Source organism: Cebus imitator, unplaced genomic scaffold, assembly GCF_001604975.1.
Source record: "Cebus imitator isolate Cc_AM_T3 unplaced genomic scaffold, Cebus_imitator-1.0 Scaffold124, whole genome shotgun sequence".
Lineage (NCBI taxonomy): Eukaryota > Metazoa > Chordata > Mammalia > Primates > Cebidae > Cebus > Cebus imitator.
The window spans coordinates 595,591-611,206 of NW_016107439.1; the positions used below are offsets into that span (position 1 = coordinate 595,591).

The window sequence follows — 15,616 nt, forward strand, 5'->3', positions numbered from 1 at the left end:
CTCACCCCAGCCTCCCAGGCAGCTGGGACCACAGGCATGTGCTACCACACTTCGCTAATTTTTGAATTTTTTTGCAGGGATAAGGTTTCACCATGTTGCTCAGGCTGGTCTCAAACTCCTGGGTTCAAGTGATCCTCCCACCTCTGCTTCCCAAAGTGCTATCGTCACAGGCATAAGCCACTGCGCCCAGCCTTCTCTGTCATTTTCTCTGGCCTTTTTTTCTGTTCCTCATCCCATATATTTATAGATAATTCTTTCAGGATTTGTCTTTTGCAGATCTGATTTCTTCAGCTGTCACCTCTGTGCCTAGGATTCTCAAATGAAAATATGTTGTAGTGTACAAAGTACAAAATTGCTTTATTATTAAGTTTTGTACTCCCTGCTCTGACTTCTCTTCTGAAATCGAACTTCACATTTCTCAATGCTTGCTCAGAGTACTTTCTTTATTCCTAATACAACTGATTTCATTCTGATTCCCATTAACTTCCTTAATTATTCCAAAAGCCACTATGATTTTCCTAATTATATTTTCTTTTCTCTCTAAATCCATTTTTCACCCTGCTTCCACACTGCTCTTAATGAAGCGCAGCCCGTGCCCTAAAATCTTCTGTTGGCTTACCATTGTTTACAGAATAAAATTCTTAATCTTAGCCTTGTATTCAAAACCTTTTATGATATGACCTCAGCCTAATTTTTCACCTTAAATTTCCTGCTACTCCCTTTTACTTTATTCTCTGTATATCTCCTTACATTTCAAACATACACCTCTGTGTTAACATAGCCATGATAATAACAATGTGTTATTTTTTGTGTGCCTAAAAAACATTGTTGATGTCTTGTGTGCTTTGGAGATGTCAGCTTCTTCAAATAAGACATAATACTATATATACATGGTTCGGTCATGTAATATACATAGTGATGAAGGTAGAGCATTGTCTCTGCCTTTTAGAGACTAGTTGTCTGATGGATGGCCAGAGAGAGACTTTTTTTTCTACAGAAGCATTTAAAAATGAACAAAGATACATACCAAGGTATTGTAAAGGGGGAAAGCTAGTATATATTTTCACAAAATATATATGGATATTTTTATATTTTATATTTTAAAGCTAGTATATATTTTATAGTGTATATATATAAAATATATGAGTAATGCATATATAGTACATATATATATTTTATAATATATATATAGTATATACTTTATATTTTAAAGCTAGTATATATTTGACAAAATATATATGGATATGGACAAAAAAATATGGATATTTTCATATGAAATCCCTTGTCATTTATCTCAGATTTTTACTTCTGTCCTGCGAAATACTTTTTTCTTTTCATTTAACATACCATTATGTTTAATTTCAGGCTCTTGATGGTTTTTTTTTAGCAATCATGACAGATGGAAGCATAATATATGTGTCCGAGAGTGTAACTTCATTACTTGAACATTTACCAGTAAGTATGAAGATCCTACAATCTACTTCTAATTAAAATGCGTATTTTAAATATTCTAAAGCACTAGGAGGTGGACTTTGAGAGCAATGTCGAATAGTGGTTAATGGAGTAAGGATAAGAGCTTTAAGTATGTCTTTGTTTTAGCTTGTGTTTTCTCAGCTCAGTCATAACTCTCTAATCTGTAGTAACTTAATATTCAACTACAGTTGTGCATCACTAAACAGTGGGAGTATGTTCTGAGGCACTTTTGTCACTGTGTGAACATCATAGAGTGTAGTTATACAAACCTAGATGTATAACCTACTACCCACCTAGGCTATATGGTCAATAGCCTGTTGCTCTTAGACCACAACTTGTACAGCATGCTACTGTGCTGAATACTATAGGCAATTGTCACAAGTATTTACATGTTTAAAAATACTAAACATAGAAAAGGTACAATAAAAATACAGTATCAAAGACAAAAAATGGTATACCTGTATAGGGCATTCACCATGAATGAAACTTGCAGGACTGGAAGTTGCTTTGGGTGAGTCAGTGAGTGAGTGATGAGTGAATGTGAAGGACTAAGACAGTACCATACACCTTTATAGACTTTATAAACACTGTACACTTAGGCTACTTTATATAAAAATTGTTTCTTCAATAATAAATTAACCTTAGCTTATTGTAATTTTTTTACTGTGTAAACTTAAAAACTTTTTAAAACTTTTTTACTCTTGTAGTAACACTTAGCTTCTTAACACTTTGGGATGCCAAGGCTGACAGATTGCTTGAGTTCAGGAGTTTGTGACCAGCCTGGGCAACATGGTGAAACCTTGTCTCAAAAAAAAAAAAACATAAAAATTAGCCAAGTGTCATGGCTTGCACCTGTGGTCCCAGTTACTCGGGAGGCTGAGGTAGGAGGATTGCATTGAGGCTAGGAGGCCAAGGCTAAAGTGAACCGTGATGGTGTCACTGCACTCCAGCCTGGGTTACAGAGCAAGACCCTGCCTCAAAAAAAAAAAAGATTGTACAGCTATATAAAAACATTTTCTTTCTTTATATCCTTATTTCAAAAGCTTTTTTCTATTTAGAAAAACTTTTTAAAAAACTTTTTACACATTTTTGTTTAAGACACAAACAGACCACACATCAGCCTAGGCCTACGCAAAGTCAGGATTGTCAACATCACTGTCTTCCACCTCCACATCTTGCCCCATTGGAGGGTCTTCAGGAGCAACAACAGATATGGAGCTGTCATCTTCTACATTTATAGTGCCCTTTTGAAATACCTCCTAAAGGACCTGCCTGAGGCAGGTTTAGAGTTAACTTTAAAAATACATGTAAGGAGAATACTCTAAATCATTAAAGGTATAGTAAATATATAAACTAGTAGCATGGTTGTTTACCATCATGTACATATGTACTGTATATGATTTTATGTGCTAAACTTTTATATGACTGGTGGCACAATAGGTTTGTTTACACAAGCATCACCACAAACACAAGTGTAAAAGATGAGTAATGCATTGATTATGACATTACAACAGAGACGACATCACTAGACAGTAGGAATGTTTCAGCTCCGCTATAATCTAGGGGACCACCTGTAGTCATATATGGAGTCCGTTATTGACTGAAACATTGTTATGCATTGCAAGGCCGTACCACTTTATCTGACCTCTCTTTTTCCTCTCTCCTTTATTCTAGTGCTAACTTTTTAGCATTTCCGTTTTGATCAGCGTGTTAAAAATGTTAATTTCAACTGAGAATGTCTTGAGAATAACTAAATTTCTGCTGAGATATTTGTTGCAATTAGGGCAATTTGTGAATACTTTTCCCAATAGAATTACTTATAAAAACACTCTAAAAATAGTAGATACAGAACTTTTTATGCTATTTGACTTTGAACTGCTAGTGTCATATTGGCCATATTTTAATTCCTTATCATTATGACCAAAAGGGTAGAGAATTAGAAAAGTATATTTCGTTTGATTAGGATTTGAGAACTGAGTGGATGTGTGGCCACATCGAATATGATCAGCCTCGTTTAGAGATTTTAAGTATAGTGGTTAATGGAAAGTTTGACACCTATTAATTATAAAGTGGCAGGAGAGGCAGAAGAGTTGGGGGGGCATTGCTTGTGATCATACTGCTCTTGATACTAGCCATTCATTTTGTTTTCTCTATGAATATGAAACATTCTATGAAGGATGGAAAACAAGGGGAAGATAGTCATATTTTACTGCATAGTAGTAGAAGAAATTATTAGTAAGAAAGAATAGGCTGGGCACAGTGGCTCACGCCTGTAATCCCAGCAGTTTGGGAGGCTGAAGCGGGTGGATCATGAGGTCAAGAGATCAAGACCACCCTGACCAACATGGTAGAACCCTGTCTCTACTAAAAATACAAAAATTAGCTGGGTGTGGTGGTGCATGCCTGTAGCCCCAGCTACTTGGGAGGCTGATGCAAGAGAATCGCTTGAACCCAGGAGGCGGAGGTTGCAGTGAGCTGAGATCATGCCATTGCTCTCCAGCCTGGTGACATAGTGAGACTCCATCTCAACAAAAAAAAAGAAAGAAAGAAATAATAGTAGATGGAAAAACAAAGGCAAGATAGGTCACACCATGCTTTACCAAATAGTAGTAGAAGAAATTTTTAGTAAGAAATAATAGTAGAAAACTATAATCATTCTCAAAAAGTGAAAATTTTAGTTTCTATTAATATTTCAAGTTGATGGCTTATTTTTCTATTAAGATGATGTATTAGTGTCTTGTCACACTCCTATAAAGGACTACCCAAGATTGGGTAATTTAAAAGGAAAGAGGTTTAATTGACTCTCAGTTCAGCATGGCTGGGGAGGCCTCAGGAAACTTAGAATCATGGCAGAAGGGAAAGCAAAAAGGGGAAGCAAACATGTCCTTCTTCACATGGCAGCAGGAAGGAGAAATGCTGAGCAAAAGGGGAAAAGCCCTTTACAAAACCATCAGATCTCAGGAAAACTCACTCAGTATTATTATTATTGAAGACAGAGTCTTGTTCTGTTGCCCAGGCTGGAGTGTGGTGTTGCAATCTCAGCTCACTGCAGCCTCTGCCTCCCAGATTCTAGTGATTTTCTTGTCTCAGCCCCTCAAGTAGCTGGGAGCAAAGGTGCACACCACCATGCTCAGCCAATTTTTGTGTTTTTATTAGAGACGAGGTTTTTCTCCATTTTGGCCAGGCTGGTCTTTAACTCCTGACCTCAGACAGTCCACCTGCCTCGGCCTCCCAAAGTGCCAAGATTATAGGCATGAGCCACTGCACCCAGCCATGCCTGAATTTTTAGTTCACTCCTTCAGCTCTAGAGGCTTTTCAGACTTCCAGAAGGATCCTTTGTTAAAATACAGATATATTTTCGGTGTGGTTACCCCTTAAGGCATTATCAAATACTCCTTAGTCTAAAATCATTTATTGTACTAATAACTGTTAAATACAAGGCGTGGTGTTTATGTGCCTTGATTGGAAGTGAGACAGATAAAGGTATAAGAGATAGGGCCCTTTTATTCACCTATAGGGCAACAAGACATAGACATTAAAATATAGTCATCCCTTGGTATATTTGGGGGATTGGTTCCAGGACCCACTACAGATACCAAAATCCATGGATGCTCAAGCCCCACAGATAAAATGTTGTATTTACATGTAACTTATGCACATTTTCCCATATACGTTAAATCATCTGTAGATTATTTATAATAACTAATACAATGTGAATGCTGTGTAAACAGGTGTTATACTATAGTGTTTCAGGAATAATGACAAGAAAAATACCTGCACATATTCATTACAGACACAACCATCCATTTTTTTTTCCCAAATATTTTCGATCCATAGTTGGGTGAATTCTGCTAAATGGGAAAATAATGATACAAGTAATAAATACTAAAGGAATCTTTTTAAATGTGGATTATGGTGTTAAGGGAATGCTTTCTTGAAAGAAGTGATTAGAACTGGTCTTTGACAGTTGAAGGAACAGATATTTGTTGGGGGGGAGTCATTTCACTTCATAGAGTGGGCTTAGAGGGCTAGAAAAAGACAGAAGAAATGATGGGAATGTGTGGCTTATATGAAGAGTAGTATCAGGTTGATGCAAAAGTGATTGCGGTTTTTGTCATTAAAAATATGGCACCAACCTAATACAGTACACCTGTCTTTGCAGTTGTTTTTGTTTTTAAGCAGCAGAGCTCTTCAAACAAAATCTTTACGGATGCATAAAACAAAAACAGAATAAAAAGTAGAACTGCTTTAGTTTAATGCAGGGGACCGTGAGTCCTGCCTCAGCTCCTTTTCATTTCTCTACTCTCTAGTCCCACCTTTATAGCCCTTGAGATACTGTCCCAGTATCCCTAGGATTCCACAGAGCAGTTTGAAATGGAGAAAACCAGGTAGAATGCATAGTAGCAAATGTAAAGTCATGGAAGTTTCATTATCAGTGGTACTTAAGCATAGGAACTATCTTATTCATCTGTGATTCCACAGCTGTGGCACATTGTAGCCAATCTGATATTTGTCAAATTGCTATTGATTAATCATGATTAAAGCTGTATATTAGCAAGAATTATACTGCTTAGCATATTAGTTGCCCTTTTGAGGGGTTATAACTAAATGCAAGGCTTTTTTACAATGAGGTTCAGGATAAATGCCAGGAAAAGATTAAATAAAGGACACATTGGACAATTGAAATCACACCAAAGTAAAGTCTCCCCTTTATTTAGCTTGTGCCTATCCCTTTCTAATAGGATATACCACCATTGTTTACCATAGGTTTGAATATATGGTAAGGTTATGACTTGTCACCAGAGATTTTTCTTATTAACGCTCTTGGTCCCATTGTATGCTGAAATGTTCAAAATGTTTTGGTGAAACACAACTTTGCAAATAATTTGTCAGGCTTTCAAGATCATATTGGTCATGGATCAGATGACATTAGTATCATCTCAGTCTTGTTTGTTGAGATTTGGTCTATAACTTGACATTTGTTGGTTTTCACAGATAATTGAAAGTTAGCTTCTGTGTTTAATAGAGATTATGTACTTTTAAAATAATTGTCTCTTGAATCATTAAAGCTATTTTACTTTTTAAAATTTTCTTTTCAGTCTGATCTTGTGGATCAAAGTATATTTAATTTTATCCCAGAAGGGGAACATTCAGAGGTTTATAAAATACTCTCTACTCATCTGCTGGAAAGTGATTCATTAACCCCAGAGTATTTAAAATGTAAGTAGTAGCTGTTAAGCAGAAAAGTCAAATGTTATATTCAGTAGCATTATCCTTTTGCAAGTTTATGAAAAATACAGACTTCTTTAAATAACAGCATTACTCCATATGCCCTATTAGGTCCTTTTTAAATATTAAAATATATATAAAATGAAATTGTGACCGTATTAAAAATCCGAAATCTATTTCAGAGTATATTGAAATCCCATTTTATTTGTTATAATAAATCCTGGACTGCCGTTATGCCATAAAGCTGTATTTTATGCAAAAGTGAGACCTGGCAATATATTGTTATTAATTTATAAATGAAACCTTAGTGTATTTAATGAGAGAAAATTAAACATTCTAATTTTCACCATTGTTAACCAATTGGACACTCAAACTGGAAAAAATTTTTATGTTTCTTTTAAAATTATTAAATATAAAGATAAATTATCTACTTTATTAGTCATTTGTTAGATATATCTAATTTGCTGAACACTTGTGCTATATCATAAAAATGCCAAAAATAGTGAAAATAGTCCTTAACATCAAGAAACACAACATATTATGGTAGAATTAGACATTCTACTAGGTCCATTGCCAAACTGATTTGACCAGAGTACCTTATTTTCTTCATATATTACCCTGTATAAAATCCAAAATTGTGGCAGCAGTATATTTGGCCATTAGCTATTAGGTATCTTCTTTAGACACTTTTTTTATTATTTTTAAATGTGTCACATCTGCTAATACTGACATGTTAAAGATTTTTTGTATTTGATTCAAATTCTATAGCACACTGTCTGAAACTTGAGGCGTGCGCGCGCGCACACACACACACACGTTTGTATGTATGTATAACTTTGACAAGAGTGGATGGCCTTTCAGAGAGAGTTGAGAAAAATTAGAGAATTCATTGGAAGCCTTGTTTTAAAACCAAGTTTATATGACATTGACCATTAGGCCACTCTAGGCTGGTACTTAGAAAGATTTAGGCTGGGTATAATAGACACCAACACCCACGAAGTCGTGGGTGGAATGGTATTGCTTGAAGTAAATATGTAAAATGAGGAGAGAAGAATTAGAAAGGGGGAGCCCAGTGGGGCACTGTGGCTCATGCCTGTAATCCCAGCATTTTGGGAGGCTAAGGCAGGCGGATCACTTGAGGCTAGGAGTTCGAGACCATCCTGGCCAACATGGCGAATCCCCATCTCTACCAAAAATTAGCCGGGCGTGGTGGTGCATGCCTGTAGTCCCAGCTACTCAGGAGGCTGAGGTAGGATAATTGCTTGAACTCAGGAGGCCAAAGTTGCAGTGAGCCAGGATCATACCACTGTACTCCAGCCTAGGCATAGAGTGAGACTCTATCTCAAAAAAGAAAAAAAAAAAAAGAAAGAAAAATGGAACCCTTTGGAGATAGCAATAAGAAGACAAAGGAGAAGGCGTTTGCTTTGGAGACCCTACTAAGAATAGGATTGACTGGAGAACTAAATAAAAGCCTTTGGCAGGAAGAGCTAGGCTTCTGCTTCCAAGAACAGAAATGAAAATGGCAAGAATACTTAAGAAAAGTCTTAATTAAATGGCTTGCTGATCTCCCTAAACAAGTGATATACAAAAGAGTTCTTGCCCCAGAAAAAAAGAAAGTTTTATGCCAAAAGAATAAACACAAGTTAAAACACAGGAAAAATTACTTAGAAAATTCGGTAGGTCCTTTTGGCCATAATGAAGGTGAGGTCGTACAAGTAGTATAATTTGTGTCTAGACAAGGAATAAGGACAGAATTATGAAAGACCTAATAGTTCATCCTAAGGAATTTGATTTTTATTTTTTACAGAGTAGAGAGCCAGTGAAGGAGATTTGGGTAAAAAAAGAAAAAAAAAAATCAGGTAAATAATGGAAAGTCTTTTTGGAGAAGGCTAGGAAGAAAACTTGTAAAAAAAATAATAATAATAATCAAGTAAATAGTGGAAAGTCCCTTTGAAAAAGGCTAGGAAGAAGACTTGCAGTGGTGGGCTACCTACCCCAGGCTTACCTGGCTTCTGCTTCATAAAGAGGCCCAGAGTCTGAGAGTTGAATGAGAGCCCTGGATTTCTGTGTCATAGTGGCTCAACTCAGGCTGTGCTCACCTGACCTGCAGACTTCCTACTATACAAATCAAGTGATAGCTTTATGGAGTTACTCCTCAGTTTCATTCCTAGGGTTCAGTTAAGCACAACCACAGATCTTATGGATCAGACCATTCTGATGACCAAGCTGGCCCTGCTGCCTGGTACAGTAACTATGATTACTTTTTCTGTGACAGCTCTTCTGACTCATTGAGGTCCAGGTCTTCATTGCAATGGAAGCATCTTTCACCAGCATCTCTGGCTTAGAGAGATTGCCAGTACCTTGCTTACAAAAGTTGCTACCACTTTCATCATCTGGTTTGGGAGATTAAAAAAAAATCACTCAGGTAGAAAATTTTGGAAAGAACCAGACTGGAGACAAAAAGAAAAACCATTTAATCCTAGCGATAAAATTAAGGATGGGCTGCGCACAGTGGCTCACACTTGTAATCCCAGCACTTTGGGAGGCCAAGGCGGGTGTATCACTTGAGCCCAGGAGTTCAAGACTAGCATGGGCAACGTGGTGAAACAACATCTCCACAATAAAAAGAAATACAAAAATTAGCTGAGTGTGGTGACACATGCCTGTAGTCCCCACTATTTTGGGGGCTGAACTGGAGGATCACTTGTGCCCAGGAGGTAGAGGTTGCAGTGAGCCGAGATCATGCCACTGCACTCTAGCCTGGGTGACAGGGTGAGACTTTGTCTCAAAAAAAAAAAAAAAGGCCAGGTGTGGCAGCTCAAGCCTGTAATCCCAGCACTTTAGGAGGCCAAGGTGGGCAGATCACCTGAGGTCGGGAGTTTAAGACCAGCCTGATCAACATGGAGAAACCCTGTCTCTACTAAAAATACAAAATTGTCTGGATGTGGTGACGCATTCCTGTAATGCCAGCTACTCAGGAGGCAGGAGAATGCATGAACCCAGGAGGCGGAGGTTGCCGTGAGCCAAGATCACGCCATTGCCCTCCAGCCTGGGCAACAAGAGTGGAACTCCAGCTCAAAAAAAATGGAAATAGGAAAGGATGGAGAGGAAAGTGTATGACTGTTAAGTGTGTAAACTCAATAGGACTTGATGTGTTAGTCTCAGGTGACGAAGCGGCTAAGAATCATCAGTGGGGAAGGGTTGTTTGAAGAAGATAGATTTTGAACCTATTAGGTTAGATGATAAAGCCATTTATGTTGATAATGACTGAAGAATATAAGCCTGAAGTAGTGAACAAAGAGGTGTTAACTTGTCCTTGAGTGCTGAAATAGTATGAAAGTAGTTATCAGTCTAAGAGTAATAGGCAGAATAAATCAGAGTGACAGAATGTGGAGGCATAATGAATACATGTTTCAGTTTACCTAAATGCACGGTAATGTGCAACAACACTAAATTGGCAGGCTTCCTTGGTGAAATAAGTAGCAGGTCTTGGTGACAGATTAGGTTTGGGACTTGTGATAGGAAGAGAAGAGACCAAATTGATACGGTTTCTAACGGGAAATAAGCATACATAGACGAAGGGGATTTGAAAGAAATTCACTTTTAAATATTTTGAATTTAAGTTACTGATAGTACACTCAACTGCAAATATCCTGAAAGCAAATGATAGGAAAGTTTGCTTACATAAAATGGAGAGAGATATACAGGATCAGAAGAACCTTTGTGAAAACCCCTAGTATGGAAATGTATTAGCAGAAGAGATAGGAATAGCCAATAAGGTAGGAAGGTAAGTTTATGCTATGGGAATGACAAAGCATGACTTTTAAGAGGAGGAGGAAATGAAAAACCATTGAAGTTAACAATACAAATGTTAGTAATCTTGAGAAGAATAATTGCTGTAGAGGTTTAAGAATGAAAGCCACAGTGTGTGAAGTTAAGGGAAATGAATATAGGGAAGATGGAGCCCATAATGAAAAGGAAGGAGTCCTGTAATACCAAAGTACTTAGCAAAACTCCTTTGTTTGAGATGGAAGACCTGAGCAAATTTAAAAGTAGATAATAAAGACTCTTGGCCAGGTGTGGTGGCTTTGTTGCCTGTAATCCCACCACTTGGGAAGTTGAGGCAAGAGGATCACTTGAGCTCGGGAGCTTGTGCCCAAGCTGGGCAACATAGTGAGACCCCATTTCTACAAAAAATGAAAAATTAGCCAGGCATGATGGCTCATACCTGTAGTCTTGGCTACTGGGGAGGCTGAGGCAGGGGGCTCAGTTGAGCCCAGAAATTCAGTGCTGCAGTGAGTTGTGATCATGCCACTACACTGCAGCCTGGGTGACAAAGCAAAACCCTGTCTCAAAAAAAATCAGGTGAACTTCCTTTAGTCAACTAATCACAACTGTCCTAGATCAAAAAAAACGTTGTGAAAAAAAAAAAAAAAAAAAAAAAAAAAAAAAGGAAAGAAAGAAAGTAGGACCCAAAGGTGTAGATGCTAAAGGAATAAGGAACAGTGGTGTGTCCCCTGGTCCTAGAGAAAACAGGAAAGACTATTCAAGGTACAGACAGAAGCATTCGCTTTAGAATGGGAAGCAAAACTTGTCTTTGAAAGTGAGTGAAGAATGAAAAGGAAGGATAAATAAAAATAGGGAAACATTAAGTGGTTTGCACCAGGAAATCTATTTTCTTTGTTAAAGACAAAGTGAGGTCATCTCCTGAACATACTTGCGTTTATGAACTAAACGTCATTGATGATTTCTTTTGGAGAAAATAATGGTTGTAAACTTACACAACTTTTGTGATCTTATTTTATGTGATATATCAGTTGCTGTCCTAGATCACAAATATGTGATTTTAAAAATTTCTTTATTTCAGCAAAAAATCAATTAGAGTTCTGTTGTCATATGCTCCGAGGAACAATAGACCCAAAGGAGCCATCTACCTATGAATATGTAAAATTTATAGGAAATTTCAAATCTTTAAACAGTGGTAAGTTAAAATGCTTCTTTTACAGTGTGTTTTAACTTGTTACTTTTCTTGCTTTTAAAGACATAGATGTTTGAATATCAGTAACAACCAGGTTTTACTGGCATAACTGATAATACATATTTCCCTATTGTTTTAGTATCCTCTTCAGCACACAATGGTTTTGAAGGAACTATACAACGCACACATAGGCCATCTTATGAAGATAGAGTTTGTTTTGTAGCTACTGTCAGGTTAGCTACACCACAGTTCATTAAGGTATGTTTCTAACTTTATTCCCCAAAGGAGATTTAAGTTCATATGCTGAGAACTGCCTGAAACTTTCTGCAGACATTGAGGTGGAATGGCTATGAGTCATTAAATATGCATGATAGTAACATTTTTGAAACAAGCTATCAAGACACTCACTAAATTGTAAAACTAATTTTTTAGTATATATCCTTTGCAGTTAACCAGTGATTATTATATATCAGTATTGCCCTACTTTTGTGGAAGATTTTAGGATGCCTTTGTGTATCGTTCATTATCTCTATTAAAGGGGAAAGTCCAAAAATGTAGGTTTTTGGAGTCTTTATTTTTAGAAGGTCATTTTAAAAATTGTATTTGAAATGTCCAAGTGGTTCTAACTTGTCTTTTCAAATGTAAAATTAAGCATTTTATTTTTATTTCCTGGGTCCAACAAACAGATTGGTAAGTAGGGAAGTAGGAAAGTGAAATAGTTCAACCACTAGAAAGTGACTGGAAAGAAGCAGCCAGGCTAAGATTTAAAATTTAGGTGGGGCCAGGCACAGTGACTCATGCTTATAATCCCAGCACTTTGGGAGGGCAAGGCAAGAGGATTGCCTGAGCCCAGGAGTTTGAGACCAGCCTGAGCAATATGGCAAGATGCCATCTTTACAAAAAAATACAAAAAATTAACCAGGCATGGTGTTACACACCTGTGGTCTCCGTTACTCAGGAGGCTGAGGTGGGAGGATCACTTGAGCCCAGGACGAGGCTGCAGTGAATTGTGTTTGCGTCACTGTACTAGTTTGCATCTGCCTAGGTGACAGAGTGAGACTCTGTCTCAAAATAAAATTTTGGGACATCATAGTATAGGACAAAGTGCTGAATTAACAGACGATCTTAAACCAGTCTTGCTCTGTTTGTTTTGGTCTTATTAAATAATAGTTGTTAACATTTGAGTGCTTACTACATGCTGTGTATTTTATATTCATTATCTTATTTAATTCTTATGACAACTCTGTAAGGTAGATGCTGTTAATGATCCCTAATTTTATGTTATGAGGAAACGGAGGCTTAGGGAAGTTAAGTTACTTGCTCAAAATCTCAGCTATTAGTGATTAAACTGGGATTTGATTCTATTAATAATTATTTTTTTCTCAAAGCTCAAGCTCTCCACTATTACAGTGTGCTGCAGGTCATTCAGGGAGACAGAGGCAGGATGTAATACATTGTTTAGTATGACTAGAGTGTAGGATTAATGCGTGGAAGGGGAAGAGATAGTGAGAGGTAAGGCTAGAAAAGTAATCCAAAACCAGAAATGAAATTTGTTTCTTTATTTCGTGTTTATTTCTCCATGCTGAAGAGATTTTAGCACAAGGAACCATTGGAAGTTTTTTTTTTTTTTTTTTTTTTACCAGGGAAGCCATATAATATTTGAATATTGGGAAGGTAATTGTGGTCCTAGAAGAGAAGATGAGTTGAAGGACAGGGAGTCTGGTGAACACTGTTAACAAATCAGTGATGGCAGGGGTCTAAACCAATGCACTCAAGACAGATGAGATGGAATTGATTTTTCAAATACTTGGATGAAATGGAAGGATTTAGTAGTGGCCCCTTAGATGATAAAAGGTAAAAATGAAAAAGTATGTTTTAACTATCAGCTTTCTAGACACTAGCCACTACACATGTATGGAATAATATGGAAAATTGTGTAACTGGGTGTGAGGAGTAAAGCAATCAGTTTATTTAAGACATACTGAGTTTGACATGTATGAAGACATTCAGTTAGTTGGAAATATGGAACTGTAATTCAGGAGAGAGGTCTGGATTTTGAATAAGGGTTTATAGGCATATATGAACGGAAAATGTCTAGTGAGAAGTACCGACCCAAAAGCTTGCATCTAAGGGTTATTACCACATTCTTTAGTACTAGAAAATTAAAATGTGTTAACTTGTTTAGGGGCCTGCATTTTAGCTTACACCTAGAATCCCAGCACTTTGGGAGGCTGTAGTGGGCAAGTTGCTTGAACCCAGGAGTTCAGGAACACCCTGGACAACATGGTGAGACCCCCATCTCTACAAATAAAAACACAAAAATTAGCCAGGCATGGTGGCGCATATCTGTAGTCCCAGCTACTTGGGAAGCTGAGGCAGGAAAATTACTTTAGCCCAGGATGTTGATGCTGCAGTGAGCTGAGATCACACCACTGTACTCCAGCCCGGGTGACAGAGTAAGACCCTGTCTGAAACAAACAAATAAGTATATACGTACATACGTACGTACGTACGTACATACATACATACATACCTACATACATACATAGAAAAACTAACTTGCTTAGGGGAAAGTTAGTCTAGTAATGACATTTATTCATTCATTCATTCAACCTCCACCCCCCAGGTTCAAGTGATTCTCCTGCCTCAGCCTCCCGAGTAGCTGGGATTAAAGACGCCTGCCACCATGCCTGGCTATTTTTTGTATTTTTAGTAGAGATGGGATTTTACCATGTTGGCCAGCCGTGCTGGTCTCAAACTCCTGACCTCAAGTGATTCCCTCACCTTGGCCTCCCAAAGTGCTAGGATTACAGGTGTGAGCCGCTGCACCTGGCTATGACTTTTATTTTTATATGTAGCAATATTTAATATTCTTAAGGATACAAGATAGTATTTATAAATTTTAATTATTTATTTACTTGTAGGAAATGTGCACTGTTGAAGAACCCAATGAAGAGTTTACATCTAGACATAGTTTAGAATGGAAGTTTCTGTTTCTAGATCACAGGTAATTTCCTTTTTTAATTCCATGAAAAGGTAATAGTCACTTTATATAATTCTTCAAATTAATGGATTTCAAGGGCAAACTTTTTTTAAAATTAGGACTTTGAAACCTTTTCCCATTTTTGGAAAAACAAAGCCCCCCCCCCCCAATATGATTCTAGTTGGAATATTTCTTATTATGGAAAAACTTATAATAATGATTGTTTTCTGTGTAATTTAGGGCACCACCCATAATAGGATATTTGCCATTTGAAGTTCTAGGAACATCAGGCTATGATTACTATCATGTGGATGACCTAGAAAATTTGGCAAAATGTCATGAGCACTGTAAGTAGATTTTAATATTTTTTGGTGATAATAACTGTTTTTAAATAATGTAAATAGAAGTCCTGTCCTGAAATGATGTGGTAAGACACAGATTTATAATCATTTTCATATTTTTGAAATGTGCTACAAGATTTTGCTTTATATACCTCAAGTTTAAATTAAACTTGTTCCTATTTTAGTTTTTAGTAAGTAGAATTTCATAATATGGCATCTAATACACCTTGTTCTGAAGCATGTAAGCTCTATATCTGGAGTAAGAGAAGTATATTCCTTTGAAAATTGTAATACATCAAACTTTGGGAATATTGTGTCATAAATTTTGATTTCCAAGCATGTGAATCTTTTCAGGAGCTAGCTGCATCTTTGGAAAATCTGTCTTAGAAAGCTCATAGTAAATGCTTAGTGTTATCTGCTTATTATTATTGTTGTTAGAGCAGGAGCATTGTCATCCTTTGTGTCAGGCACTGTTCTAAACACTTTACATCTAATCTTCATGAGTAAGCTAAGAACACAGTAAAGCTAAGTAATTCACCCATAATTTCATAGCTCATTGGTGGCAGAGAAGCATTGGAGTCTAGGCCTACTCTTTTATCACATGTATTTATT

General features: G+C 37.0%; 1 protein-coding gene across 6 annotated transcripts in view; it reads left to right on the top strand.

Annotated features, from left to right (window-relative positions):
* The window catches only part of CLOCK (clock circadian regulator), a 112,887-nt gene that overhangs the window by 72,433 nt on the left and 24,838 nt on the right, over nucleotides 1-15,616 (top strand). For 5 of the 6 annotated variants that reach the window (XM_017540246.2, XM_037742596.1, XM_017540248.2 and 2 more), the window contains 6 exons: nucleotides 1,366-1,455; nucleotides 6,573-6,693; nucleotides 11,570-11,683; nucleotides 11,820-11,938; nucleotides 14,605-14,687; nucleotides 14,904-15,010. In XM_017540246.2, the coding sequence (XP_017395735.1) occupies nucleotides 1,366-1,455; nucleotides 6,573-6,693; nucleotides 11,570-11,683; nucleotides 11,820-11,938; nucleotides 14,605-14,687; nucleotides 14,904-15,010 (634 nt within the window). The remainder of the gene's footprint in view (nucleotides 1-1,365; nucleotides 1,456-6,572; nucleotides 6,694-11,569; nucleotides 11,684-11,819; nucleotides 11,939-14,604; nucleotides 14,688-14,903; nucleotides 15,011-15,616) is intronic. The other variant, XM_037742597.1, reaches the window with a different exon arrangement.